The following is a 27,120-nucleotide window of genomic DNA, read 5'->3' on the forward strand; positions in this document are numbered from 1 at the left end:
AGTTAAAAACAGTGGCCTGCTGATGAATGGGGAAAGGAGCAGGACTGATTTGTGCATTTGCCAGTTTCTGTGGTATAAATACTCCCATCATAGCTGCTTTAAAAATGGCTGTTTAACAGTCTCTACAAGCTGGCTCTAGCACAGCACTAGTTAAAAACAACATAGTAGTCACCTCATTAAGAAACTGAAAGTTGATATAGCCATATTCCTGAAAGCAGTTATATTTTGAGTTACACAAATGTCTGTATTCCAATAAAAGCCATTGCACAACTCCTTGCATCCAGCCTCTAAAGTTTCTTCCAGGAATCATACTTTGACAACAGATTTAAGTAAGGGCTTCTGGGGTTTTTTTGTTTGTTTGTTTTATATTGAGACAGAGTTTCACTCTGTCGCCCCAACTGGAGTTCAGTGGTGCGATCACAGCTCACTATAGCCCCAACGTCCTAGGTTCAAGTGATCCTCCCACCTCAGCCTCCTGAGTAGCTGGGACCACAGGTACACGCCACCACACTTGGCTATTTTTTGTATTTTTAGTAGAGACGGGGTTTCACCACATTGCCCAGGCTGATCTCAAAATCCTTGGCTCAGAGCAATCTGCCCACCTCAGCCTCCCAAAGTGCTGGGATTACTGGCATGAGCTACCACACCAGGCCAGGACTTTTTGACATTAAAATTACAACTCACATTATTCATGAAGTACTTGTTTATTTATAGAAACTAGACTCTTAGTCTGTCAATGTTTTTTCCTATAAATACTTTGTAAAACTTCACTAAAACAAGATCATAGTTTGGTAATCTGCTACTTGCCCTGCCATTAAATATATCATCACTATCTACCTGTCTTAGTAGCATCATTTTTAATAACAAGTATTCCATTTTATAGATGTACCATTATTTAGTTTTAAGTTGCTATTGACTTTTAACTATTGAGAGCATAGTGAACAATGTAGTTACTAAATCTTCTGAGAGCTCAACTATTAAGAGTGGACATTTCCCAGCTACTATAAATGGAATTGAATCTAAGAGTCATAGACATGTGATTCATTTTTATGTTTTTTTTATTTAATTTTAATTTTAATTTTTTTTTTTTTTTTTTTTTTTTTTTTTTTTGAGACGGAGTCTCGCCCTGTCACCCAGGCTGGAGTGCAGTAGCGCGATCTCGGCTCACTGCAAACTTCACCTCCTGGGTTCAAGCGATTCTCCTGCCTCAGCCTCCTGAGTAGCTGGGATTACAGATGTGCGTCACCATGCCCAGCTAATTTTTGTATTTTCAGTAGTCACGGGGTTTCATCATGTTGGCCAGGCTGGTCTCAAACTCCTGACATCGTGATCCTCTGGCCTCGGCCTCCCAAAGTGCTGAGATTACAGGCGTCAGCCACCGCACCCGGCCTCATTTTTAAAATTGTATCAACTCCAGGCTGGGTGTGGTGATGGCTCACCCTTGTAATTCCAGCACTTTGGGAGGCTGAGGTGGGTGGATCCCCTGAGGTCAGGAGTTCAAGACCAGCCTGGCCAACATGATGAAACCCTGTCTCTACTAAAAATACACACACACACACAAAAAGCCAGGTATGGTGGCACATGCGTATAATCCCAGCTACTCAGGAGGCTGAGGCATGAGAATAGCTTGAACCCAGGAGGCGGAGGTTGCAGTGAGCCGAGAGATCACGCCATTGCACTCCAGCCTAAACAACAGAGAGAGACTCTGTCTCAAAAAAAAAAAAAAAAAAAAAAAAATTATCAACTCCAAAGTATTAAAAAACTGATCATCAGCTGAGCATGATGGCTCATGCCTATAATCCCAGCACTTTGGGAGGCTGAGGCAGAAGAATTACATGAGCCCAGGAGGTCTAGACTGGGCAACATGGTAAGACCCTGTCTCTACAAAAAAAGTTTTTTAAATAGCCAAGCATGGTGTTGCATGCCTGTAGTCCCAGCTACTCAGAAGGCTGAAGTGAGAGGATCACTTGAGCCTGGGAGATCGAGTGAGCCGTGTTCATGCCACTGCACTCCAGCCTGGGCAACGGAGCCAGATCCTGTCTCAAAAAAAAAGACCAGGCGCGGTGGCTCACGCCTGTAATCCTAGCATTTTGGGAGGCCAAGGCGGGTGGATCACAAGGTCAGAAGATTGAGACCATCCTGGCTAACATGGTGAAATCCCGTCTCTACTAAAAATACAAAAACTTAGCTGGGCTTGGTGGTGGGCGCCTGTAGTCCCAGCTACTCGGGAGGCTGAGGCAGAAGAATGGCACAAACCCAGGAGGCAGAACTTGCAGTGAGCCGAGATTGCGCCACTGCACTCCAGCCTGGGCGACAGGGCAAGACTCCACCTCAAAAAAAAAAAAAAAAAAAAAAAAAATCCAATAGATAAACCAAATAAATAGGCAGAACTGATCGTAAACCTTACTATTTAATAAAAAGCTAAGTTCACATTGGCTTCCCTTTCTTAAGAGCATCATATATAATTTAATTTGGTATAGTTTTTTTTAAAAATCAGATCCCATAATCATAGATCCCAAAGAACTATCCAGATTCTTTTTAAATTCAGAAATGTTGTGTGTGTGTATATAGGCCTTTACCTAAAAATTTTTATTAGAGATTTTTGTTGTATTATTTGTGATAAGAGAGAATGTACTCTTTTTCTTTTTCTTTTCTATTTTTTTTTTTTTTTTGAGTTGGAATTTCGCTCTGTCACCAGGCTGGAGTGCAGTGGTGCCATCTTGGCTCACTGCAACCTCCACCTCCCAGGTTTAAGCGATTCTCCTGTCTCGGCCTCCCAAGTAGCTGGTACTACAGGCACGCGCCCGGCTAATTATTGTATTTTTAGTAGAGAAGGTGTTTCACTATGTTGTCCAGGATGGTCTCAATCTCCTGACCATGTGATCCGCTTGCCTTGGCCTCCCAAAGTGTTGGGATTACAGGCATGAGCAATCGTGCCCACCGAGAGAATGTATTCTTATAGCAGATCTAGGAAGTCTAAATTTTAAAATGAATGAGAGGGAGAGGGTGTTGATCTGCATTCCATTAGCATAACTTTTCCTGAGTAGTGTATGCATTTTCTCTAAATAAGTAGACAAGCCATCTAGTTTTGCATTGTACTTTGGGTGCATTTTGGTTATCGCAAAGACTCAGCCAAACATTCACAAAAGGATGGTATACTGGCCTTTGCTGGAATTCAGTTACTAGCTTATCTAATCCACTAGGGAATGTCTAAGGGTCTAGTTCGTTAATGTAGCACAAAACCTCATTCAATTGTAAGTACTGGCCAAGTGTGTCAACAAAAAATGTTCTTAATGTCTAAGGTACCAGTGGATCCCCAAATAAAAAGTTCTCAGAGGCCAGTTTATAGTTTTACTCTACATAAAATAGCAGAGCCTGATTATAATTTCCATATCTTTGAATATGTGCATAGTTTTGTACTCTGTGTGAGAAGGTAGGAAAAATCAAACATCATGTCTATTTTCAGATGCCCAGACCTGGAGGATCCCCAAAGTCTTCTCATGGTTACAGCAGGAAGGACAACTCTCTGAGGAAGAGATGGCCAGAACATTTAACTGTGGGGTTGGCGCTGCCCTTGTGGTATCAAAGGAGCAGACAGAGCAGATTCTGAGGGATATTCAGCAGCACAAGGAAGAAGCCTGGGTGATTGGCAGTGTGGTTGCACGAGCTGAAGGTACTTGCTCCGTATTCATTTTTAGGTATATAATTTTAGCTGTATAATATTAGCTATACCTCAGCCTTGCCTCACAAGCTTTCTGCCCACCTTTTAGTGCAGTCATTGCTATGGCAACTATCTTTACACAGATGTAACATGACAGCACCCACCCCAGCAATACCACATATCTTTTCATTTCTGCCTCAGAACTCTGAGCATTCATGCATGCACAACCACACCCCACAGGATCACTTCCCAAAGTAATCTCCCCACACATAAGACCTCATGGTTCTGCTTTGTCACTCAGCTCAATTCAAGGAATAGCGAGCACCCTGACAAGTACTGTATCAGTCAGGACTCTGCTAGAAGTGCTAGAACTTGGCAGAGGGGCAGAAAATCCACTCAGATTCACTAACAAAGATGTCCATGCTTGCTTCGGCAGCACATATACTAAAATTGGAATGATACAGAGAAGATTCACAAAAATAAAAAACAGAAAAAAAAAGGTCAGACCTTGTTGACTTCACCTATATCTGCCTTTCTTTCCTCTATTGTGTAGGATTCATTTTCAAGCGGGTTCTCCAAATGCCGGAAAGATAACATCCTTCAGCTCACATTACAATAAAAACATCCCATATCAAGTCTTTAAATGGTTTTGCTGGGTCACATGCTTATCCCCCAGACCAGGAGGTCATGGCACTACTGTGGGTAGTCTCACTAGGAAGATTTGGGGAGTAGGGGCAGAATACTGGCAGGCAGTTGTATATATCCACTATGTGCTTCAAGATAGTGATGTGATCTGTAGCTTTTAGTTGAAGTAATTACGTATGTTCACCTTTTGGAAGTTTTTATGAATGAATAGTGTTAAGTGATACAAAGGTGTTATTCATTTTAGTCTTTGCATTATCTTATTTTCAGGATAAAATATACCCTAAAGTTTTCATAAAATATTTTTCTTTCCATTATTCCTGTTAATTCACAATTGTTCTTTACTTATTTATGAATATGTTTGGAATGAAGGTTCCCCACGTGTGAAAGTCAAGAATCTGATTGAAAGCATGCAAATAAATGGGTCAGTGTTGAAGAATGGCTCCCTGAAAAATCATTTCTCTTTTGGAAAAAAAAAGGCCAGAGTGGCTGTCTTAATATCTGGAACAGGTGAGATGTGGCTTCCTCTTCACTGTAGAGCTGTTGACTGCCCTTCCTTTCCTCCCTACACTTTTTGAGATTGTAAGGATACTCTCGGCAGAGTCTAGGGACTGCAGGGAATCATGAGGGTTGTCTTTGTCTTTTCAGCTTTCTTAGGCTTTCCACTTTTCTTAGGAATTTGAGACCGCTCCCAAAGAAAAAAGTAGAGGATTTCAGAAAGCCAGTTAAAGAGAAACCAGAAAAGACAGAAAAGATAGAAGTTCCAGCTCATTTTGTATCATAGCTTTGTTGTTGAAAAGTCTGAAAACAGTTGAGGAATTTTTATTGTTATATTATTAAGAAGAAGAAGTTTATGTTTGACCTTTATGGATAAAGGGGTAAAGTAATGAGTGTTGTATTCTCTCAGATGGATGTAGCCTGATTTTTTTCCCTCTATTGTAAGTAACATTGCTATGAAGATTCTTGCAAATATTCAGTATGTTCTTAAATGCATATCTGATTTTTTTTTTATTTGATAGCCAAGATCATCATGATTCTTTTTGAGACAGTCTTGCTATGTTGCCCAGGCTAGAGTACAGTAGCTATTTACAGATGCAATCATAGTACACTGCAGCTTCCAGCTGTGGCCTCAAGCAATCCTTCCACCTTATTAGCTCGCCGAGTAGCTGGGAGTGCAGGCATGCAGCACCACACCCAGCTCTGATATTTCTTCAGGATTCATTCCCAGAAGTTTAATTGCTTTACAAGTCGATCTTAAGGTTTTAATGTATTTTAGGCCCAAGTTGATAATAAAGCAAAGAAACTATTGTAAGATGCAGCCATAAAAAAGAATAAAACCACATCATTTGTGGCAATATGGATGGAACTGGAGGCCGTTATCCTGAGTGAACTGCCTCAGAAACAGAAAACCAGATGTTGCAGTTCTCACGAGTAGGAGCTAAACAGCGGGTACATGTGGACATAAAGATGGAAACAATAGGGCCGGGCGCTGTGGCTCATGCCTGTAATCCTAGCACTTTGGGAGGCTGAGGCAGGCAGATAATGAGGTCAAGAGATCTAGACCATCTTGGCCAACGTGGTGAAACCCTGTCTCCACTAAAAATACAAAAATTAGCTGGGCGTGGTGGCACACACCTGTAGTCCCAGCTACTCTGGAGGCTGAGACAGGAGAATCGCTTGAACCCGGGAGACAGAGGTTGCAGTGAGCCAAGATCGCACCACTGTACTCCAGCCTGGTGACAGAGCAAGACTCCATCCAAAAAAAGAAAAAAGAAAAAGATGGAAACAGTAGACAAAACAGGGAAGTGTGGGAGAAGGGGTGAGGGTTGAAAATTTTTCTATCAGGTATAATGTTCACTATTTAGGTAATAGGTACACTAGAAGCCCAGTCCCCACCATTATACAATATTCCCATGTACTAAACAAGGGTGTGTACCCCTGAATCTAAATTTAAAAAAAAATTTTTTAAAGAAACTATTGTAATGGTCATAGCATAGTGGTTCTTGAGAGGGTCAATTTTTCTTGCTTAATTAAGCAGCTTATTTCTCATCAGTCAGTTTTGACATAATGTTATACTGTTTCTACTACAATGCTAGATCATAAGATACAGAATTTGTAGGAGCAATTACATATCCTAAACCACATCATCTGCAGCAATATGGATGGAACTGGAGGCCATCCAGGAATATCCGTGCTTTTCACAATCTATTAATCCATTATCCCAAGAGGAAGGGAATTTTTTTAATTTTTAATTTTTATGGGTTCATGGTAGGTATATATATTTATGGGGTACATGAGATCTTTTGATACAGCCATACAACCTGTAATAATCACGTCCTGGTATTCATCACCTCCAGCATTTATTCTTTCTTTGTGTTACAAACAATCCAGTTATATTATTTCAGTGTGTTGTTCGTTTGTTTGTTTGTTTGGTTTTTTGAGATAGAATCTCACTCTGTCGCCCAGGCTGGAGTACAGTGGCACAATCTTGGCTCACTGCAAACACTGCCTCCCAGTTTCAAGCGATTCTTCTGCCTCAGCCTCCTGAGTAGCTGGGATTACAGGTGCCTGCTACCATGCCGGGCTCATTTTTTGTGTTTTTAGTAGGGATGAGGTTTTGTCATGTTGGCCAGCCTGGTCAGGTTAGTCTCAAACTCCTGACCTCAGGGTGATCCACCTACCTCGACCTCCCAAAGTGCTGGGATTATAGGTGTGAGCCGCCGCACCCAGCCTCTTTCAGTTATTTTAAAATGTGTAATATATTATTGTTGACTATAGTCACCCTGTTATGCTACCAAACACTAGATTTTGTTCGTTCTAACTATATTTTTGTACCCATTAGCATCCCCTCTCCCTGTCTCTCCCAGTACCCTTCCTAGCCTCTGGTAACCATCATTGCACTATCATCATGAGTTCAACTGTTTTAATTTTTAGCTCCCACAAGTAAGTGAGAACATGTGAGGTTTGTCTTTCTGTGCTTGACTTATGTCACTTACCCATCCATGTTGTTGCAAATGACAGGATCTCATTCTTTTTTATGGCTGAATAGTACTCCATTATGTGATGTACCACATTTTCTTAATCCATTTGTCTGCTGATAAACACTTAGGTTGCTTCCAAATCTTGGCTATGGAGAATAAACATGAAACTGCAGATATCTCTTTGATACACTGATTTTCTTTCTTTTGGGTATATACCTAGCAATGGGATTGCTGGATCATATGGTAGCTCTTTTTTTTTTTTTAATTTTTGAGGACCCTTCAAACTGTTCTCCATGATAATTGTACTAATTTACATTCCCAATAGTGTGTGATGGTTCCCTTTTCTGCACATCTTCGCCAGCATGTTATTGCCTGTCTTTTGTATAAAAGCCATTTTAACTGGGGTGAGACAATACGTCGTCATAGTTTTGGTTCGCATTTCTCTGATGATCAATGATGTTGAGCACCTTTTTATATACCTGTTTGCAATTTGTGTGTTTTAAGAAATGTCTATTCAGATCTCTCGCCCATGTTTAATCAGAGTATTAGATTTTTCCCTAATAAATTGTTTAAGCTCCTTATATATTCTGGTTATTAATCCCTTGTCAGATGAATAGTTTGTTACAAATATTTTCTCCCATTCTGTGGGTTGTCTCCTTACTTTGTTGATTGTTTCCATTGCTATACAGAAGCTTTTTCCATATTTACTTTAGTTGCCTGTGCCAAGAGAAAGGGAATTTAGAAGCCTCACATATCACCAGTCTTTTCCAAGACATTTATTCAGAAAATTTGACAGTCCCCTATTCAAAACAGCACATCTCTTTTTTTAAGAAGTGTGAGGCTGGGTACAGTGGCTCACGCCTGTAATCCCAATACCTTGGGAGGCCAAGGTGGGCAGATCACCTAATGTCAGGCATTCCAGACCAGCCTGGTCAACATGGTGAAACCCCGTCTCTACTAAAAATATAAAAAAATTAGCCGGGTGTGGTGGCACATGCCTGTAATTCCAGCTACTTGGGAGGCTGAGGCAGGAGAATTCCTTGAACCCAGGAGGTGGAGGTTGCAGTGAACCAAGATTGTGCCACTGCACTCCCAGCCTGGGCGACAGAGTGAGACTCTGTCTCAAAAAAAAAGTATGAACTCACTGTTGTTTTTCTCCCTTCTCAGGATCGAACCTGCAAGCACTCATAGACAGTACTCGGGAACCAAATAGCTCTGCACAAATTGATGTTGTTATCTCCAACAAAGCCGCAGTAGCTGGGTTAGATAAAGCGGAAAGAGCTGGTATTCCCACTAGAGTAAGTGACTTGGGAAAATATCTTTCCTGTGGGCCATATTTAAGCTCAAATCTGCCCTCACTGGACCCTGGTCTGTGGGGCACTTATTCTTTGGACTTCTGCCATTGTCGGTGGGTGCTGGCCTTGCCTTCTCCTTCATCCTGTCCCTTTCTTAATAATCTCTCTATCAGGTATATCTTTACAAAGAAGTGAAGTATGGGCTGTGTAAAGGTTGAGTTTTTAATTATTTTTGGTAATTCATTGAAAAAGGTTGTGCTTATCTTTTTCTGTTACAGGTAATTAATCATAAACTGTATAAAAATCGTGTAGAATTTGACAATTCAATTGACCTAGTCCTTGAAGAGTTCTCCATAGACATAGTCTGTCTTGCAGGATTCATGAGAATTCTTTCTGGCCCCTTTGTCCGAAAGTGGAATGGTAAGCAAAAATTATTTGATATCACATTGAGAAATCAATTGAAAAATGGTCTCCAGAACAGTTAACTTGCCAGACAATCCCAGTAGTGAACACCCTTCCCAGAAATCCAACTCCTGTTTGACTGTGATATTTTATTAATACTTCAACACAGGTCACAGTTTAATTTCCTTTGTTTTACTCTAAAGAATGACCCAATGATGATTTATTAACCTGCTCTCTATCCATTTACTTTGGCTTGCTGTAATTAATCACTTTTTCTAATGTAGCTTAGTTTTGTTTCACATTACTCCAAAGATTATTATTATTTTTTTTTTTTTTTTTTTTTGAGACAGAGTCTCGCTCTGTCGCCCAGGCTGGAGTGCAGTGGCCGGATCTCAGCTCACTGCAAGCTCCACCTCCAAGGTTCTTGCCATTCTCCTGCCTCAGCCTCCCGAGTAGCTGGGACTACAGGCGCTCGCCACCTCGCCCGGCTAATTTTTTTTTGTAGTTTTAGTAGAGACGGGGTTTCACCGTGTTAGTCAGGATGGTCTCGATCTCCTGACCTCGTGATCCGCCCATCTCGGCCTCCCAAAGTGCTGGGATTACAGGCTTGAGCCACCGCGCCCGGCCATCAAAGATAATATTTCATCTTCTGAATAAATATTCAGAAGACCTTCCTTTACTTGTTTAGAAGCAAAAGAGAATGATTCCATATGTCCCAAAAGGAAGAGTCCATCCTCTCTCAGGAAACACAGACCATTGCCAGACGTTGGCAAGGAGGAGGTTATTGCCAGAAAACACATACTATCTATGTTACTGCCTTCTCCCCAAAAGCCTTGACTGCATCCTGTTTGTGTATGTGTGCACACAGTTGGTCACACAGTTGGACAATAAATGCATTTTCCCTCCAAAGACTTTATGTATTCTTAGGTGAATGTAGTTGGAGCACTTGTGGTGTGATATAAAATCAACAATGCCTTTGGTGACATGAGCCACACAGAACTAATCTAGCATCTGTCTGGTGGACAGGTCACTTTGTGGTTAGAAGTCAAGCACGTAGACACTACGTAAGAACCTCTTGCTTCTTTTTAATAGTATGTACCAGCAACAAGCTGGTATCAGCTTGAACTCCCCACCTTCCTGTCACCATGAGTGTCTGTTCAGAGCACCCTAGCACGCCTTTGGCTGTGCAAGGCGGGTACTTGCTACTTCCGGGACCTTCGTGGATGAGAACTTACTTCCTTTTACCTCATTTCTGTGTTTGGCAAAGAAAACATCCATCCCAGAATCCAACTCCTGTTTGACTTCAGATCTAGATAGAAAAACATATTCCTTTAACAGAATACCCAGGATTTTAAAAATCTGACCGCTATGCTTTTTTTAATTTTTAGGAAAAATGCTCAATATCCACCCATCCTTGCTCCCTTCTTTTAAGGGTTCGAATGCCCATGAGCAAGCCCTGGAAACCGGAGTCACAGTTACTGGGTGTACTGTACACTTTGTAGCTGTGAGTATGTCTTTTTCTACCAACATAATATTAGTAGTCAGATGTAAATTACACTGGCTAGAAGGTAATGTTCAAAACTTTTGCTTACTTTTCCAGGAAGATGTAGATGCTGGACAAATTATTTTGCAAGAAGCTGTTCCTGTGAAGAGGGGTGATACTGTTGCAACTCTTTCTGAAAGAGTAAAATTAGCAGAACATAAAACATTTCCTGCAGCCCTCCAGTTGGTGGCCAGTGGAACTGTACAGCTTGGAGAAAATGGCAAGATCTGTTGGGTTAAAGAGGAATGAAGCCTTCTAATTCAGAAATGGGGCCAGTTTTGAAAGAATTATTTGCTGTTTGCATGGTGGTTTTTTATCATGAACTTGGCCCAAAAGAAAAACTGCTAAAAGACAAAAAAGACCTCACCCTTACTTCATCTGCTATTTTTTAATAAATAGAGACATTAAAAACAAGACTGGTTAGTGTAGCATATCTGAGACATACAGGTATCTTGGTCTTTTTTATGCTCTTTTTCTGACCGTCACCACCTCTTTTTTGTTGTTGTTGTTGTTGCTGGTATTGTCTGACAACATGAGGAATCACCTCCATTTTTGTAAGTTATGTGTTTTCGGCCGGGCACAGTGGCTCACGCCTGTAATCCCAGCACTTTGGGAGGCTGAGGCAGGCAGACCACAAGGTCAGGTGATCGAGACCATCCTGGCTAACACAATGAAACCCCATCTCTACTAAAAATACAAATAATAGTTAGCTGGGCGTGGTGGCGGACGCTTGTAATCCCAGCTACTCAGGTGGCTGAGACAGGAGAATCGCTTGAACCCAGGAGGTAGAGGTTGCAGTGAGCCACGATCACGCCACTGCACTCCAGCCTGGGCAACAGAGCGAGACTCCGTCTCAAAAAAATAATAAGTTATATGTTTTCTAATCTTTGATCATATGCTTTTGAAGCCATGACTGCCGGATGTATCTGAGTTAAAATGGGGAAAAGAAACATGAGGACAAGCCTAAGTGTATCACCTGGGTTCCGTTTATAATCTTGGTTATAAATTCCACTGTGTAAAAGTTGCCCAGCCTCCTTCTGATCAGTGTCAAGTGACTTACCTCTTCCCCAAGTCTAACGAGGCAGTATCTCTTCCTTATATTGTATATCTGATTTGAGACTTTTCTGATCATCGTGATGATAATCTGGTGTGTTAAGATTTCTGTATAGCTCCCATTTCTGAAGGATAGTATCCTTTATGCTTTGAAGTATCATTAAACGTTCCTCTAATTATTGACAGTTTCTGTAATCCCCAGATTTTAGCTTCAGTAAAGTTTAGTTATCTTGTGGTTTATAAAGATCCATACTTCTCTGTAAGTCACTAGAGGATTAGAGGGAGAGTTGGTGGCTTCTAGATTCAAGCATAAAACTAGGCATGTTTCTCATCCACTCTCTCTATTCCCTCGTCGATTAAAGTAGGCAAATGTCATTCATACAGTTGTTTTGATGAGACAGTCTCGCTCAGTCGCCCAGGCTGGGGTGCAGTGGCACAATCTTGGCTCACTGCAACCTCTGCCTCCTGGGTTCAAGTGATTCTCCTGCCTCAGCTTCCTGAGTAGCTGGGATTACAGGCGTGCACTGCCACACCTGGCTCATTTTGTATTTTTAGTAGAGATGGGGTTTCACCATGTTGGCCAGGCTAGTCTGCAACTCCTGGCCTCATTTGATCTGTCTGCTTTGGCCCCCAAAGTGCTGGGATTACAAGCGTGAGCCACCACACCCAGCCTCTTTGTTTTTTTTTTTGTGTGTGTGTGTTTTTCTTTTGAGATGGGAGTTTCACTCTTATTATCCAGGCTGGATTTCAGTGGCACGATCTCGGCTCAGCCTAACTTCCACCTCCCTGGTTCAAGTGATTCTCCTGCCTCAGCCTCCCGAGTAGCTGGGATTACAGGCATGCAACACCACGCCCAGCTAATTTTGTATATTTAGTAGAGATGGGGTTTCTCCATGCTGGTCAGGCTGGTCTCAAACTCCCAACCTCAGGTGATCTGCCCACCTTGGCCTCCCAAAGTGCTGGGATTACAGGCGTGAGCCACTGCACCTGGCTGACCTCTTTGGTTTTTAAGTGGAATTCAGACTTGAACCTGACCCTAGGACCTCTAAGTGTCTTTCTATGATAATATGGCATTCCAGCTTTATCACTGTGATGGTTGCCTAACTTCCTCCTGCACTGTCCCTTCTGGATATTTGTTGGCAGGGGCTAGAAGTGAAGAAGGATTAAAACAAAAACTCTCTTCTACTGGTAATCGGCAGGCCCCAAGAGTACCTCCTATAGTAATTGTTTTTTGTATTTGCCAGGATTCTTTGGATTATAAGCGAGAGAACTGAAGTAAAACAAATTGGAAAAAAAAAAAAAAACTTCATTAACTCATGTAATGTTGTATAAAAGCCCCCAGACTCAGACTGTAAGAAGATTTGGCTGTTTGACTGGGCTTGGTGTGGTGCTTCACGCCTGTACAAAGCTAGCAGCACTCTGGAAGGCCGAGGTGGGAAGATCGCATGAGCCCAGGAGTTTAAGACCAGCCTGGGCAATATGTCGAGACCTTATCTCTACAAAAATGACAAAAATTAGCTGGATGTGGTGACTTGTGCCTGTAGTCCCAGCTACTCAGGAGGCTGATGTCAGAGGGTCACCTGATTCCAGGAAGTTGAAGCTGCAGTGAGCTGTGATCGTGCCACTGCACTCCAGCCTGAACAACAGAGTGAGACCCTGTCTCCAAGAAAACAAAACTTGGCTGTATATAGCAGCCAGGTGGGAGTTTTTTACTACATCAACATTAAAGGCTTTCTTTATAATCTAAAACTCCCTGCAGGATTTTCCTTGAGTTAGTAGGAAGAAGATCCTAGTAGGGAAGATAAACCTTGGGAAAAAGCCCTTTTTTGGCTTTTTTAAAACCAAAATTGTCTTTATCTCCCAAAGTGGTGTACAGCAATTCTAATGCATACACTTGCCTCCTCCACTGTTTAAAAGACACCATCTCTGACAGTCGTTCTTTCACAAGCCATATAAATTTGACATTTACCACAATGTTAGATCATTTTCCTTTATCTGAAGCCAAATGTTAATTAACAGTTAAAAACCAATTTATAAGTGGAGTCACTGCAAATGTTCATCAGCAAATGAACTGATAAATGTATGGATAGCTATATCCATAGATATATCCATACATTGAATACTATTCAATTATAAAAAGGAATGAAATACTAACACATGCTACAGTGTGGGTGAACCTTGAAACATTATGCTAAGTGAAAGAATTCAGTCATAAATGACCATATGTGGCCAGGCATGGTGGCTCACACCTGTAATCCCAGCACTTTGGAGGGCCCAGGTAGGAGGATCAGTTGAACCCTGGAGTTCAAGACCAGCCTGGACAACATAGTGAGACCCCCATCACTACAAATAAAATAGAAAAATTGGGCATGGTGGCACACACCTGTAGTCCCAGCTACTTGGAAGGCTGAAGTAGGAGGATTCCTTGAACTCAGGAGGTCGAAGCTTCAGTGAGCTGTGATCGCACAACTGTACTCCAGCCTGAGTGAGACATTTTCTCAAAAAAAAAAAAAAAAAAGACTAGCTGGCCTTGGTGGCTCACACCTGTAATCCCAGCACTTTGGGAGGCTGAGGCAGGCAGATCACCAGGTCATGAGATCAAGACCATCCTGGCCAACATAGTGAAACCCCACTTCCGTCACTCAGGCTGGAGTGCAGTGATGTGATCCCAACTCAATGCAACCTCCGCCTTCTGGGTTCAAGTGGTTCTCCTGCCTCAGCTTCCAGAGTAGGTGGGATTACGGGCAAGGGCCACCGCTTCCAGCTGATTTTTGTATTTTTAGTAGAGACAGTGTTTCACCATGTTGGCCTGGCTGGTCTCCAACTCCTGACCTCAGGTGATCCACCTGCCTCGTCCTCACGTGTAACCTTATTTAAGAAGCTAACTCCTAAGCCCACCTGTATTCTGAGCATTGCAATAAAGATGTGAAGATTTTAATATTACAAGTTGATTTTGCTTTATAAAACGAAAGTTTCATGAATTGAAATATCTATGGACACTGAAACCTCAACAACAATTTTTTTTTTTTTGAGGCAGAGTCTCACTCTGTCACCAAGGCTGGAGTGCAGTGGTGCCATCTCAGCTCAGTGCAACCTCTGCCTCCTGGGTTCAAGCAGTTCTCTGCCTCAGCCTCCCAAGTAGCTGGGATTACAGGCACGCACCACCACACCCAACTAATTTTTGTATTTTTAGTAGAGATGGGGTTTCTCCATGTTGGTCAGACTGGTCTCGAACTCCCGACCTCATGTGATCCGCCCACCTTGGCCTCCCAAAGTGCTGGGATTACAAGCATGAGCCACTGTGCCCGGCCTCCCAGCTAATTTTTATATTTTTATATTTTCAGTAGAAACAGGGTTTCACCATGTTGGCCAGGCTGGTCTCGAACTCCTGACCTCAGGTGATCCGCCCACTTCAGCCTCCCAAAGTGCTGAGATTACAGGTGTGAGCCACTGCGCCTGGCCCCAAACAGCATTTTAAATTTCCCACATCATCAAACTCCAGAAAGTCACAGGAAAAAAAAAATAGTTTTTATAACAGTATCACTCAACTCCTTGAAAGCTTCAGTTACATGCACCAGGAAAATATACCATTGAAAATCATTTTAAATGAAATATTCAGTTGAGGAGTCTTATTAGATCCTCCTTTACTTTTGTTGAAAACCAATTATTGGAAACCATGCAATTTTTTTTTGACAGGGAGTCTCACTCTGTTGCCCAGGCTTTAGTGCAGTGACGCGATCTTGGCTCACTGCAACCCCTACCTTGGCCTCCTGAGTAGCTGCGACTACAGGCTCGTGCCACCATGCCTGGCTAATTTTTGTATTTTGTAGAGTTAGGGTCTCACTGTGTTGTCCAGGCTGCTCTCCAACTCCTAAACTCAAGCAATCCTCCCCCTTTAACCTCCCAAAGTTCTGAAATTACAGGTGTGAACCATTACACCTGGCCAAACCATCCAATCTGTAAAGGATTAATTTCCCTTCTTCAGCACCCACAGTAAATCAACCTTTTCAATTGCGCCTTTGCTGCCTGGAAGGTGTTAACAGTCTAGGGTAAGTGAGAGGTGTGCCTTTCTTTTGCAAAATGAGGGAGGGATGATGCTCAGAGGGGAGGTGGGACTTCCTTGTACACCTTGAGGGATTCCTGTATTCAACACTGTGACACCACTCCGGGGTCAATCAGTAGCTTCGAGGAGGAGGTTTAGGCATTGGCGTTGGCAAGAGAGAGTAGACCATGAACATAATGTAGAGGCGTGGAATCTGAGAGCACCAATCGCGTGAGAAGGGCGGAGCCAGCCAAGGACACTGGGTATGAGTAGGCTGTGCAGTAGGGGGACCCAGAAGAGTGAGAGACGCCACGAAGCTTGAAGAAGCCTGTCTCAAAGAGTGGAGAACGAGCTTCTGGTGCCTTTCTCTTAGAGGCCAACTACAGCAAGAAGAGAGAAGAGTCCATGCCATCCGCACAAGCACCCTTCAGCACACCCGAAATCCCAGAATCAGAAATTCCTTTCTTCGGATGAGGAGGCTCTGCCCCACATCCCACCCCCAGCACAGCTCACCCAAATCCAAATCTCCACGGTGGCAGAATGACTCCGAAAGAGGAAAGCAGGAGGCAGCAGCCCAGAGCTGGTCCTTCGGGGCAGGGTGTATTCAGCAAGAGGAAAATGAGGGGGAAAGCTTCTGCCTGCTTTCAGAGTTTTCCATCTGGGAGGAAACAGTTTGGGTAACACAAATCCCTGGGACCTACTGAAGGGACGTAGAAGGATCAAAGATACCTGCTGTGTTGGTTTGGTGGGGCTGATGTGACAAAGCACCACAGACTGGGGCTTCAACAACAGGAGACCGTTATTCTCCCATAGTCCTGGAGACTGGAAGTCCAAGATCAAGGTGTCTGCAGGGTGGGTTTCTCCTGAGGCCTCTCCTTGGCAGGCAGATGGCTGCCTTCTCTCTGTGTCCTCACAGGGACTTTGCTCCGTGTGTGCACAATCCTGGTGTCTCTCTGCAGCCAAATTTCCTCCTTTTATAAGGATGCCAGTCAGATTGGATTATCACCCACCTTAACAGCCTCATTTTAACTTAATCACCTCTTTAAATAACATCTCCAAATGCGGTCACATTCTAAAGTACTGGGGGTTAGGGCTTCAATATGGGGGGCACAATTCAGCCCAAAGAGTGGAGAAGTGACCAGGTCATCTGGAGGGAGAGAGCTGTGTGAACACCATCTTGATTTACCCACCTCCTTGTGCAAATGCATCATCAAAATAACTAGTGTTTATCCCACCAGCTTTGTGGACTAGAAGGATGGAGAGCAGTAATTCCTTACTACCTTAGTAATTACAATAAAGAAATTTTTTTTTTTTTTTGAGACGGAGTCTTACTCTTGTTACCTGGGCTGGAGTGCGATGCAGCGATCTCAGCTCACTGCAACCTCTGCCTCCCGGGTTCAAATGATCCTCCTGCTTCAGCCTCCCGAGTAGCTAGGATTACAGGTGCCCACCACCACACCCGGCTAATTTTTGTCTTTTTAGTAGAGATGGGGTTTCACCATGTTGGCCAGGCTGGTCTCGAACTCCTGACCTCAAGTGATCTGCCCGCCTCGGCCTCCCAAAGTGCTGGGATTACAGGTGTAAGCCACTGCACCCAGCCAATAATTACAATAAAGGAATCTTAAGTGTGTGTGTTGATATACACCTATTAGACTGCAAAGATTAAAAAGAGACTACTAATATGTGTTCCCAAGAGTGTGGAGTAACAGACATTCCCAAATATGTTGGTGGTGCAAATTGGTCCATCGCTTCTTGAACATAGTTTAGCAATACCTATTTATTCACAAAACATAGTGGCTACCTTTCCGTGGCTGTATCTACCGAACCATGTCATTCTTTCTTTTTTGTTTTTTTTTTGAGACGGAGTCTCACTCTGTCACCCAGGCTGGAGTGCAGTGGCGCGATCTCGGATCACTGCAACCTCCGCCTCCTGGGTTCAAGCGATTCTCCTGCCTCAGCCTCCCGAGTAGCTGGGGTTACAGGCATGTGCCACCACGCCCAGCTAATTTTTTGTATTTTTAGAGAGACAGGGTTTCTCCATGTTGGTGAGGCTGGTCTCAAACTCCTGACCTCAGGTGATCCACCTGCCTCAGCCTCCCAAAGTGCTGAGACTACAGGCATAAGCCACTGTGCCTGACCTTATTTTTCTTTTTAAAAATTTTTTAGTGGCCAGGTCTCACTCTGTTGCTTAGTTTGGAGAGCATTGGTACGATCATGGCTCACTGCAGCCTCCAACTCCTGGGCTCAGGTGATCCTCCCACCTCAGCCTCCTGTGTAGCTGGGATTACAGGCAGACACCATCACACCTGGCTAATCTTCTTAAAAGTTTTGTACAGATGGAGTCTCACTATGTTGTCCACACTAGGATTACAAGCATGAACCACTTCACCTGGCCTGTTTTTCTTTTATGCTGTTTAAGATGCTGCCTAGAAGAGTTAACTTTTACAGAAATCCTGCCTTTTTTTTTTTTTTTTTTTGAGATGGTGTCTTGCTCTGTCGCCCAGGCTGGAGTGCAGTGGCCAGATCTCAGCTCACTGCAAGCTCCGCCTCCCGGGTTCACGCCATTCTCCTGCCTCAGCCTCCCGAGTAGCTGGGACTACAGGCGCTTGGCACCACGCCCAGCTAATTTTTTGTATTTTTAATAGAGACGGGGTTTCACCGTGTTAGCCAGGATGGTCTCGATCTCCTGACCTTGTGATCCGCCTGTCTCGGCCTCCCAAAGTGCTGGGATTACAGGCGTGAGCCACCGCGCCCAGCCAGAAATCCTATTTTCTTTCACGTGAAGTATTTTGTTGATTGTTTTCTTATAACTAAAGGCCTCTGAATCAGAATTGATACTGTATCTTTTTCTGTGCTCCTACACAGATGGCAATAAATGATTATAATGTTTATGATGCAGAAGCTGAGAAGGCTAATACGTATTCCTGGCTCCTTTTAGGAGACACAGTCATAACAAAAAATACTGCTTAATGTGCAAGGCACAGTGCCAAGTGGTTTACATACATTGTGTAATTTCTCCCCCTAAAAAAGTCAATGAACTTGATACAATTATTATTTCATTATATGTAAAATAGGGAAAATAACAGCATTTATCTCAGAGGGCTGTTGTAAAGATTAAATGAATGCCTGTAATCCCAGCTCTTTGAAAGGCCGAGGCAGGCGGATCACCTTAGCTCAGGAGTTCGAGACCAGCCTGGCCAAATGGTGAAACCTGGTCTCCGCTAAAAATACAAAAATATTAGCCGGCCATGGTTGTGAACGCCTGTGATCCCAGCTACTTGGGAGGCTGAGGCAGGAGAATCGCTTAAACTCGGGAGGTGGAGGTCGAAGTGAGCCGAGATCACACCACCACAGTCCAGCCTGGGAGACAGAGCAAGACTGTCCAAAAAAAAAAAAGGAAATGAGAATATACATAAAGCACTTAGCACAATGCCATACTATTTACTATAGTTTACTATTTATTGCAACTCTCATTTTGCAGGTATCTTGCCTAAGGTGCAAGCAGAAGAAACAAGATTTTCAACCCAGATCTGAAAACTCCCAAGCCTCAGGCCGGGCGCGGTGGCTCACGCCTGTAATTCCAGCACTCTGGGAGGTCGAGACGGGCGGATCACGAGGTCAGGAGATCGAGACCATCCTGGCTAACACGGTGAAACCCTGTCTCTACTAAAAATACAAAAAACTAGCCGGGCGTGGTGGCGGCGCCTGTAGTCCCAGCTACTCCAGAGGCTGAGGCAGGAGAATGGCGTGAACCCGGGAGGCGGAGCTTGCAGTGAGCTGAGATCCGGCCCCTGCACTCCAGTCTGGGCGACAGAGCTAGACTCCGTCTCAAAAAAAAATAAAAAAACTCCCAAGCCTCTGCCTTTTCCTTTCTTTTTATCCTTTTTCTTTGTCCTTTTTAAAAAACTTGCTTCCTGTACAGAGAGGGGAAATGTTCAGTCCCCACCTCAGTGGTTGAACTCGAAGCCAGAAGATCCCTATTTTGATTTTGTCCTCTGGCGTGTCGCCAGCCCCTCAACAGTACTTGAATTAATAAAAGGGCAGGTTTTAAGCTTCATATATCATGGCTCCTTCTGTGACTCCGAAGAATCCTGTTCAGGTGCCGTTCCGGGGAAAGTCTTGCCTTCCCCAGCCCCCAAAAAGTTACCTTCGCCCTCTGAGCCACAGCTCCCCACGCTGCCAACTCGGTCTTTGCATCATTTTCGACGCTCCCTAAGTCCCTCCCGAGAGGCGCAGGCGCACATCGCCCCTTCTAGCAAACTACATCTCCCACAACCCCAATCGGCCGACCACCTCCGCTCGGGGCGGGGACGGAGGCAGAGCTCGTCGTCCCAGGCCGGGACGAAGCCTCCAGAGGTGCCCTGCATGGGTTCTCCGGGGTAAAGTTCGTTTGACGAAAGATTGTCTATTTCCCTGGTAAGGTCACCTGTCCCAATCAGGTACGATTCTGCCTTCCGTACCCGCTGAGCCCCTCAGTGTAAAGTGGCAGATGGTCTAGCCTGGCGGAGGCACCAGCTGGAGACCGCGGGCTGCACAGACACCGGGAGTGACGGGCGGCCGCGCACGCATGCGCAGAGACGCGGCATGGGCGCGGGAGCCGCGGAACCCCTACCCAAGGCTTGCGCAGGTGAGGAGGGGGCGGGGCAGGACCGACCTCCCTTGCCATGATAACCACCTTCGCAGCGGGCTCCCAGACCGTTGGCCCCGATTGTATAGAAAATAGGGGGTCTCAGGAGCTCCGTTTTAGCGTTTATATATTCCAATTCCAATTAAGCCACTTCCAGTGTTTTTTGGCCATTGTCAGTGTACAAGTCTTCCTCCTCTTCGAGACCATGTTATTGCAATAGCAGCAAACGTGTTGGGAGGCCTCACAGTTCATCGTGGTTTTTCTGGCCTGTGACAGATGGCTCCTTCCTAGCGAGCTGTGGAGCTTAAAGTCTTTTGGACACTTGATTCTATTCAATCCAGTGTCAGACCAGGTACCTACCTTGTCCATAAGTCGTCTTATGAGAAGACTCCTTGAGATGATGCAGACTCTCGGTGCAGTTTATAATCGGCTGGAGGTATAGACAGTTAAGCAAGCCTCCTTTTTTACAGTGCCCACCCCTAACCATTTTGCTTACACCTTGTTAAGGGACTTGGTTAAATTGCTTAACCTTCCGGACCTACGTTTTGTCATTAAATGAAAAGATTGGATTAGATGATCTCTAAGAATTTTCCGCTTGTAAAATACATGGTTAGTGAGGGGTAGAATCCAGATTATATCTATCTGTCTGTCTGTCTATCTATCTATCTATCTATATATATATTCTTTTTTTTTTGAGACAGAGTCTTGCTCTGTTGCCCAGGCTGGAGTGTAGTGCCGCGATCTCGGCTCACTGCAGCCTTCACCTCCCCGGTTCAAGCAATTCTCTTGCCTTAGCCTCCCGAGTAGCTGGGACTGCAAGCGCCCAGTTAATTTTTGTATTTTTAGTAGAAACAGGGTTTTGCCATGTTGACCAGGCTGATTTCGAACTCCTGATCTCAGGTGGTCCGCCCGCCTCGGCCTCCCAAAGTACTGAGATTACAGGCATGTGCCACCGTGCCTGGCCCCACAATATATTAACGCTAAACTTCATCAACTTCCATTTTTCTGCCCACATCAGTGAAATATAGCTATAACAATGCAGCTGGTGCCTGGCGCGGTGGCTCACCCCTGTAATCCCAGCACTTTGGGCAGCTGAGGGGGGAGGATCACACGGTCGGGAGTTCGAGACCAGCCTGACCAACATGGTGAAACCCCGTCTCTACTAAAAATACAAAAATTAGCCGGGCATGGTGGCATGCGCCTGTAACCCCAGCTACTCAGGAGGCAGGAGAATCACTTGAACCTGGGAGGTGGAGTTTGCAGTGAGCCGTCACACTACTGCACTCTAGCCTGGGCGACAGAGCGAGAGTCTGTCTCAAAAAAAAAAAAAAGAATGCAGCCAGGCCGGGTGCGGTGGCTCGCGCTTGTAATCCCAGCGTTTTGGGAGCCTGAGGCAGGCAGATCACCTTATGTCAGGAATTCGAGGCCAGCCTGGCCAATGAGGTGAAACCCCATCTCTGCTAAATATACAAAAATTAGCCAGGGGTGTTGTTGCACACCTGTAATCCCAGCTACTTAGGAGCTGAGGCGGAAGAATCGCTTGAACCTGGGAGGCAGAGGTTGCAGTGAGCCGAGATCGTGCCATTGCACTCCAGCCTGGACAACAGAGTGAGTCTCCATCTCAAAAAAAGAAAAAAAAGAATGTGGCCGGGCACAGTGGCTCACCTCCATAATCCCAGCACTTTGGAAGGCAGAGGCTGGCAGATCGTTTGAGCTCAGGAGTTGGAAACCAGGATGGGCAACATGACGAAACCCCATCCCTACAAAAATACAGAAATTAGCCAGGTGTGGTGGTGCACACCTGTAGTCCCAGCAACATGAGAGGTAGAGGTGGGAGGATCGCTTCAGCCCAGGAGGTTGATGCTGCAGTGAGCCATGATTGTGCCACTGCACTGCAGCATGGGCAACAGAGCAAGACCCTGTCTCAAAAAAAAAAAAAAAAACTAGGCGCAGTGGCTCATGCCAGTAATCCCTGGGAGGCCAAGGCGGGTGGATCACCATGTCAGGATATCCAGAGCAGCCTAGCCAACATGGTGAAAACCCTTCTCTACTAAAAATACAAAAAAATTAGCTGGGCATGGCTCTGGAGGTGGAGGTTGCGCTTGAACCCTGGAGGCGGAGGCACCACTGCACTCCAGCCTGGGCGACAGAGAGACTCTGTCTCAAAAGGAAAAAAAAGCGGGGGAAAAAAAGGAAAATGTTGACAGCAGCATTCAAAAGAACTGCCCCTTGTTGTACTTGTAAATTCATGCCATATCTTACACCTTATTGCTGAAAATAAGAAATTAACTGATAATACAACTTTGTTCAACCTATATTTGTTGTCGTTTTATAGATCATTGCTAGGAAGAACTCTGGGTACAATAATGAATACAACGTACATGATGATGGCTCAGATCTTAAGATCTCACCTGATAAAGGCTACAGTGATTCCTAATCGAGTGAAAATGCTTCCATATATTGGTATCATTAGAAATAGAATGATGTCAACCCATAAATCCAAAAAGAAGATCAGAGAATATTATAGGCTGCTGAACGTGGAAGAAGGCTGCTCTGCAGATGAAGTCAGGGAATCTTTTCATAAGCTTGCCAAGCAATATCATCCTGACGGTGGCTCTAATACGGCTGATTCTGCAACATTTATAAGGATTGAAAAAGCTTATAGAAAGGTGCTCTCCCATGTGATAGAACAAGCAAATGCGAGTCAGAATAAAGGTGAAGAAGAAGAAGAAGATGTAGAAAAATTCAAATATAAAACACCCCAACACCGGCATTATTTAAGTTTTGAAGGTATTGGTTTTGGGACTCCAACTCAACGAGAGAAGCAATATAGGCAATTTAGGGCAGACCGTGCTACTGAACAAGTGATGGAGTATCAAAAGCAGAAACTACAAAGCCAGTATTTTCCTGATAGTATAACTGTTAAAAATATAAGACAGAGCAAACAGCAAAAGATAACTCAGGCTATAGAGCGTTTAGTGGAGGACCTCATTCAAGAATCCATGGCAAAAGGAGACTTTGACAATCTCAGTGGGAAAGGAAAACCTCTGAAAAAGTTTTCGGACTGTTCTTACATTGATCCCATGACTCACAACCTGAACCGAATACTGATCGATAATGGATACCAACCAGAATGGATCCTTATGCAAAAGGAAATCAGCGATACTATTGAGCAACTCAGAGAGGCAATTTTAGTGTCTAGGAAAAAACTTGGGAATCCAATGACACCAACTGAACAGAAACAGTGGAAACATGTTTGTGAGCAGTTTCAAGAAAACATCAGAAAATTAAACAAGCGAATTAATGATTTTAATTTAATTGTTCCCATCCTGACCAGGCAAAAAGTCCATTTTGATGCTCAGAAAGAAATTGTCAGAGCCCAGAAAATATATGAGACCTTTATAAAAACAAAAGAAGTCACAGATGGAAACCTAACCAACCTTGATCAAGCAGAAGGAGAGAAAACACCTGAAATCAAGAAAGGTTTTTTAAACTGGATGAATCTGTGGAAATTTATTAAAATACGATCATTTTGAGGTTTACTATCATAAATCATTCTTAGTTCCACTGACACTTAACATGGAAAATGAGATTTATTGCTATATTAAGAACTGTGCCATTGTACTTTTCACAAAACTAATCACATACCCAATGATGTGTGAGTGAGACACCTATCAGGTTTGTCCTGAGGATATAGCAAGAAAATAAAATAACCTACTAAAGAAAATAATTTAGTTCATTCCAGTGTTAAAGTGTCAGTCATCTAGTGAAATGAGCTAGGATCAGGTTTCTGACTTAGGAATCATACACGAATTCCAAAAGTTTTAGTGCAGTTTTGAGCTGTAATCACTAACTTAAAAGCAGTCACTGTTGCCATTTTCAAACATAGGTACTTAACAACAGGGAAACCGAAAAATATGTTATCAAAAGTCACAAAACTGAAGTGTAATGAAATTTAACCAATTAAACCTCCAGATGATTTTTTTTAAACACGTTTGCTAGATTTATACCCCTGAGCTTATTAAGGCTCAAAACTGTTCCAAGACTTTTGCGACACTCTCCATATGGGTGGAAATTAGCCTACTGGAATTACTGCACTTTTCTTTTTATGAGGGCCTTTTCTGTGGGTACTGAATGAAAAACACACCAACCATGCAGATTCTACTTTTTCCTGTCTAACTTGATGGTTTATTGGCAGCAGAAATCAGTGAAGCTAGTTGATTTAGCAATTCTAGAAATAAACTCCAGTGTCCACTTTTTTTTTTTTTTTGAGATGGAGTTTCACTCTTGTTGCCCAGGCTGGATTGCAATAGTGCAATCTTGACTCACTGCAACCTCTGCCTCCTGGGTTCAAGTGATTCTCCTACCTCAGCCTCCTAAGTAGCTGAGATTAGAGGTGCCTGCCACCAGCTAATTTTTATATATTTTTTTAGTAGAGATGGGGTTTCACTATTTTGGCCAGGCTGGTCTCGAACTCCTGACCTCAGGTGATCCACCCGCCTTAGCCTCCCAAAGTACCAGGATTATAGGCGTGAACCACCATGCCGGTACAGTGTCCACTCTTTTTTTTTTTTTGAAATGGAGTTTCACTCTCATTGCCTGGGCTGGAGTGCAATAGCACAATCTCGGCTCACTGCAACCTCCGCCTCTTGGGTTCAAGCGATTCTTCTGCCTCAACCTCCCCAGTAGCTGGGAATATAAGCATGTGCCACCATGCCCGGCTAATTTTGTATTTTTGGTAGTGACGGGGTTTCTCCACAGTGTTCAGTTTTTAAAAAGTGTGAGTGTATTTCTCACCTTTCAGGAGGTGATAAAAATCCGTGGGCTCAGTGGCAATGTAAAATTTCACTTGTAGCTTCATCTTTTATCAGAGATTGAAATGTTTGATTTCCATAAATCTACCCTAAACCTCCCTATGTCTTGAATCAGACTTCCCAGTGGCTTTGTAGCCATATGACGATTCTAACTTAATTGCCTCATGGACCGAATTTCCTGTCTTAGTGACCCTTTGATAAACAAAGACGAGATGTCTGAATTTCCTGCATCTGCATCTTTGGCAAATGATGAGGTTAATACTAATGAGATAGTTGTGTCTCATCTGCTTTCAGAAAATCTGACGTTTTAGGTTTGGATAATTGCTTTTGTCACACAGAATTGGCAACTAGAAGGAGGTGAAGTGTGGTCAAAGAGGCCGGTGTGTTTCCTTCTTTAATCCAGAGTCCTGAGTTACAGAAGTGGTTCAGAAGTTAGGTACTCACCACCTGCATTTTGGAAGCACGTGTTATTTTGTACAATGTGTGATAGTTAAAACAACAAACAAAACTACACCTTCAAAGGGCCGGGCGCGGTGGCTCACGCCTGTAATCCCAGCACTTTGGGAGGCCCAGGCGGGCATATCATGAGGTCAGGAGATTGAGACCATCCTGGCTAACACGGTGAAACCCCGTCTCTACTAAAAAATACAAAAAACTAGCCGGGTGAGGTGGCGGGCGCCTGTAGTCCCAGCTGCTCGGGAGGCTGAGGCAGGAGAATGGTGTGAACTCGCGAGGCGGAGCTTGCAGTGAGCTGAGATCCGGCCACTGCACTCCAGCCTGGGCAACAAAGCAAGACTCTGTCTCAACCAAAAAAAAAAAAAGAAAGAAATTTTGGGCCTTTAGCTTAGATGCTGCAGCATTAATTGATATAATATGTGATTATTTTATTGAATGAGTTGTCCTTTGACTTCTACAATGATAGCATCACTGTAAATAAAATTGTGAACAGTATGGAATGTTGCTTAAGAAGAGCTATAGTTCCAAAAACATTTTAGAAGGCAGTAGTTTTGTGACTTTTGTTAAAAGTGGGAATTAGAGGCCGGGCGCAGTAGCTCATGCCTGTAATCCCAGCAGTTTGGGAGGCTGAGGCGGGCAGATCATGAGGTCAGGAGCTCAAGACCATCCTGGCTAACACAGTGGAACCCGTCTCTACTAAAAATACAAAAAAAATTAGCCAGGTGTGGCAGCATGCACCTGTAGTCCCAGATGCTGGGGAGGCTAGCAGAATGGTGTGAACCCAAGAGGTGGAGCTGGCAGTGAGCCGAGATCGCGCCACTGCACTCCAGCCTGGGTGACACAGCAAGATTCTCCATCTCAAAAAAAAAAAAAAGTAGAAATTAGATGTAAGAGGCTTAACTGCATTACAGCAACGTAGATGAACAAAACCATTTTCCATACTGGTCAATGAGAAGGTAAGGTTACCAGAAAATGTCAGTAAATTTTTAATTTCAGCACAGTGCACTTTATGTTTATAAATGTTGTCTATGTTAATAAAGTTATTATAATGATTATTCAATGGTCCTTTGTTATAATGGTAATAATATTTTGGGCTAGGCACCTAATTTTTTTGTGTGACAGAGTTTTTCTCTTGTTGCCCAGGCTGGAGTGCAATGGTGCAATCTTGGCTCACCACAACCTCTGCCTCCTGGGTTCAAGAGATTCCCCTGCCCCAGCCTCCCAAGTAGCTGGGATTACAGGCATGCGCCACCACGCCCGGCTAATTTTGTATTTTTAGTAGAGATGGGGTTTCTCCATGTTGGTCAGGCTGGTCTCGAGGTCCTGACCTCAGGTGATCCACCCACCTCAGCCTCCCAAAGTGCTGGGATTACAGGCGTGAGACACCGCACCCAGCCCTAAATGCTAAATGCATTTTTTTAAAAAATCTTTTTGATTGGCCAGGCACAGTGGTTCATGCCTGTAATCCCAACATTTTGAGAGACCAAGGCAGGAGGATTGCTTGAGCCCAGGAGTTTGAGACCAGCCCAGGAAATATGGTGAAACTCTGTCTCTACCAAAAAAAAAAAAAAAAAAAAAAAAAAAGCCAGGTGTGGTAGCACATT

General features: G+C 43.8%; 2 protein-coding genes across 7 annotated transcripts in view; both read left to right on the forward strand.

Annotated features, from left to right (window-relative positions):
- The window catches only part of GART (phosphoribosylglycinamide formyltransferase, phosphoribosylglycinamide synthetase, phosphoribosylaminoimidazole synthetase), a 38,840-nt gene extending 27,902 nt beyond the window's left edge, over positions 1 to 10,938 (forward strand). For all 6 annotated transcript variants that reach the window (XM_007964334.3, XM_073009640.1, XM_007964319.3 and 3 more), the window contains 6 exons: positions 3,467 to 3,673; positions 4,676 to 4,813; positions 8,452 to 8,582; positions 8,858 to 8,999; positions 10,370 to 10,485; positions 10,582 to 10,938. In XM_007964334.3, the coding sequence (XP_007962525.3) occupies positions 3,467 to 3,673; positions 4,676 to 4,813; positions 8,452 to 8,582; positions 8,858 to 8,999; positions 10,370 to 10,485; positions 10,582 to 10,773 (926 nt within the window). In that variant the 3' untranslated portion in view covers positions 10,774 to 10,938. The remainder of the gene's footprint in view (positions 1 to 3,466; positions 3,674 to 4,675; positions 4,814 to 8,451; positions 8,583 to 8,857; positions 9,000 to 10,369; positions 10,486 to 10,581) is intronic.
- A 9,007-nt stretch (positions 10,939 to 19,945) lies between these two features.
- Positions 19,946 to 23,798, forward strand: DNAJC28 (DnaJ heat shock protein family (Hsp40) member C28). Its single transcript, XM_007964545.3, has 2 exons — positions 19,946 to 20,246; positions 22,582 to 23,798. The coding sequence occupies exon 2, from the start codon at positions 22,613 to 22,615 to the stop codon at positions 23,780 to 23,782; it is 1,170 nt and encodes a 389-aa protein (XP_007962736.2). The 5' UTR covers positions 19,946 to 20,246; positions 22,582 to 22,612; the 3' UTR covers positions 23,783 to 23,798.
- Positions 23,799 to 27,120: the final 3,322 nt, after the last annotated feature.

This window comes from Chlorocebus sabaeus, chromosome 2 (assembly GCF_047675955.1).
Source record: "Chlorocebus sabaeus isolate Y175 chromosome 2, mChlSab1.0.hap1, whole genome shotgun sequence".
NCBI classification, from domain to species: Eukaryota; Metazoa; Chordata; class Mammalia; order Primates; family Cercopithecidae; genus Chlorocebus; species Chlorocebus sabaeus.

Excerpts from the sequence above, each read along its gene's own strand:
- DNAJC28 (XM_007964545.3), top strand. The coding sequence starts at position 22,613 with ATGAATACAACGTACATGATGATGGCTCAGATCTTAAGATCTCACCTG.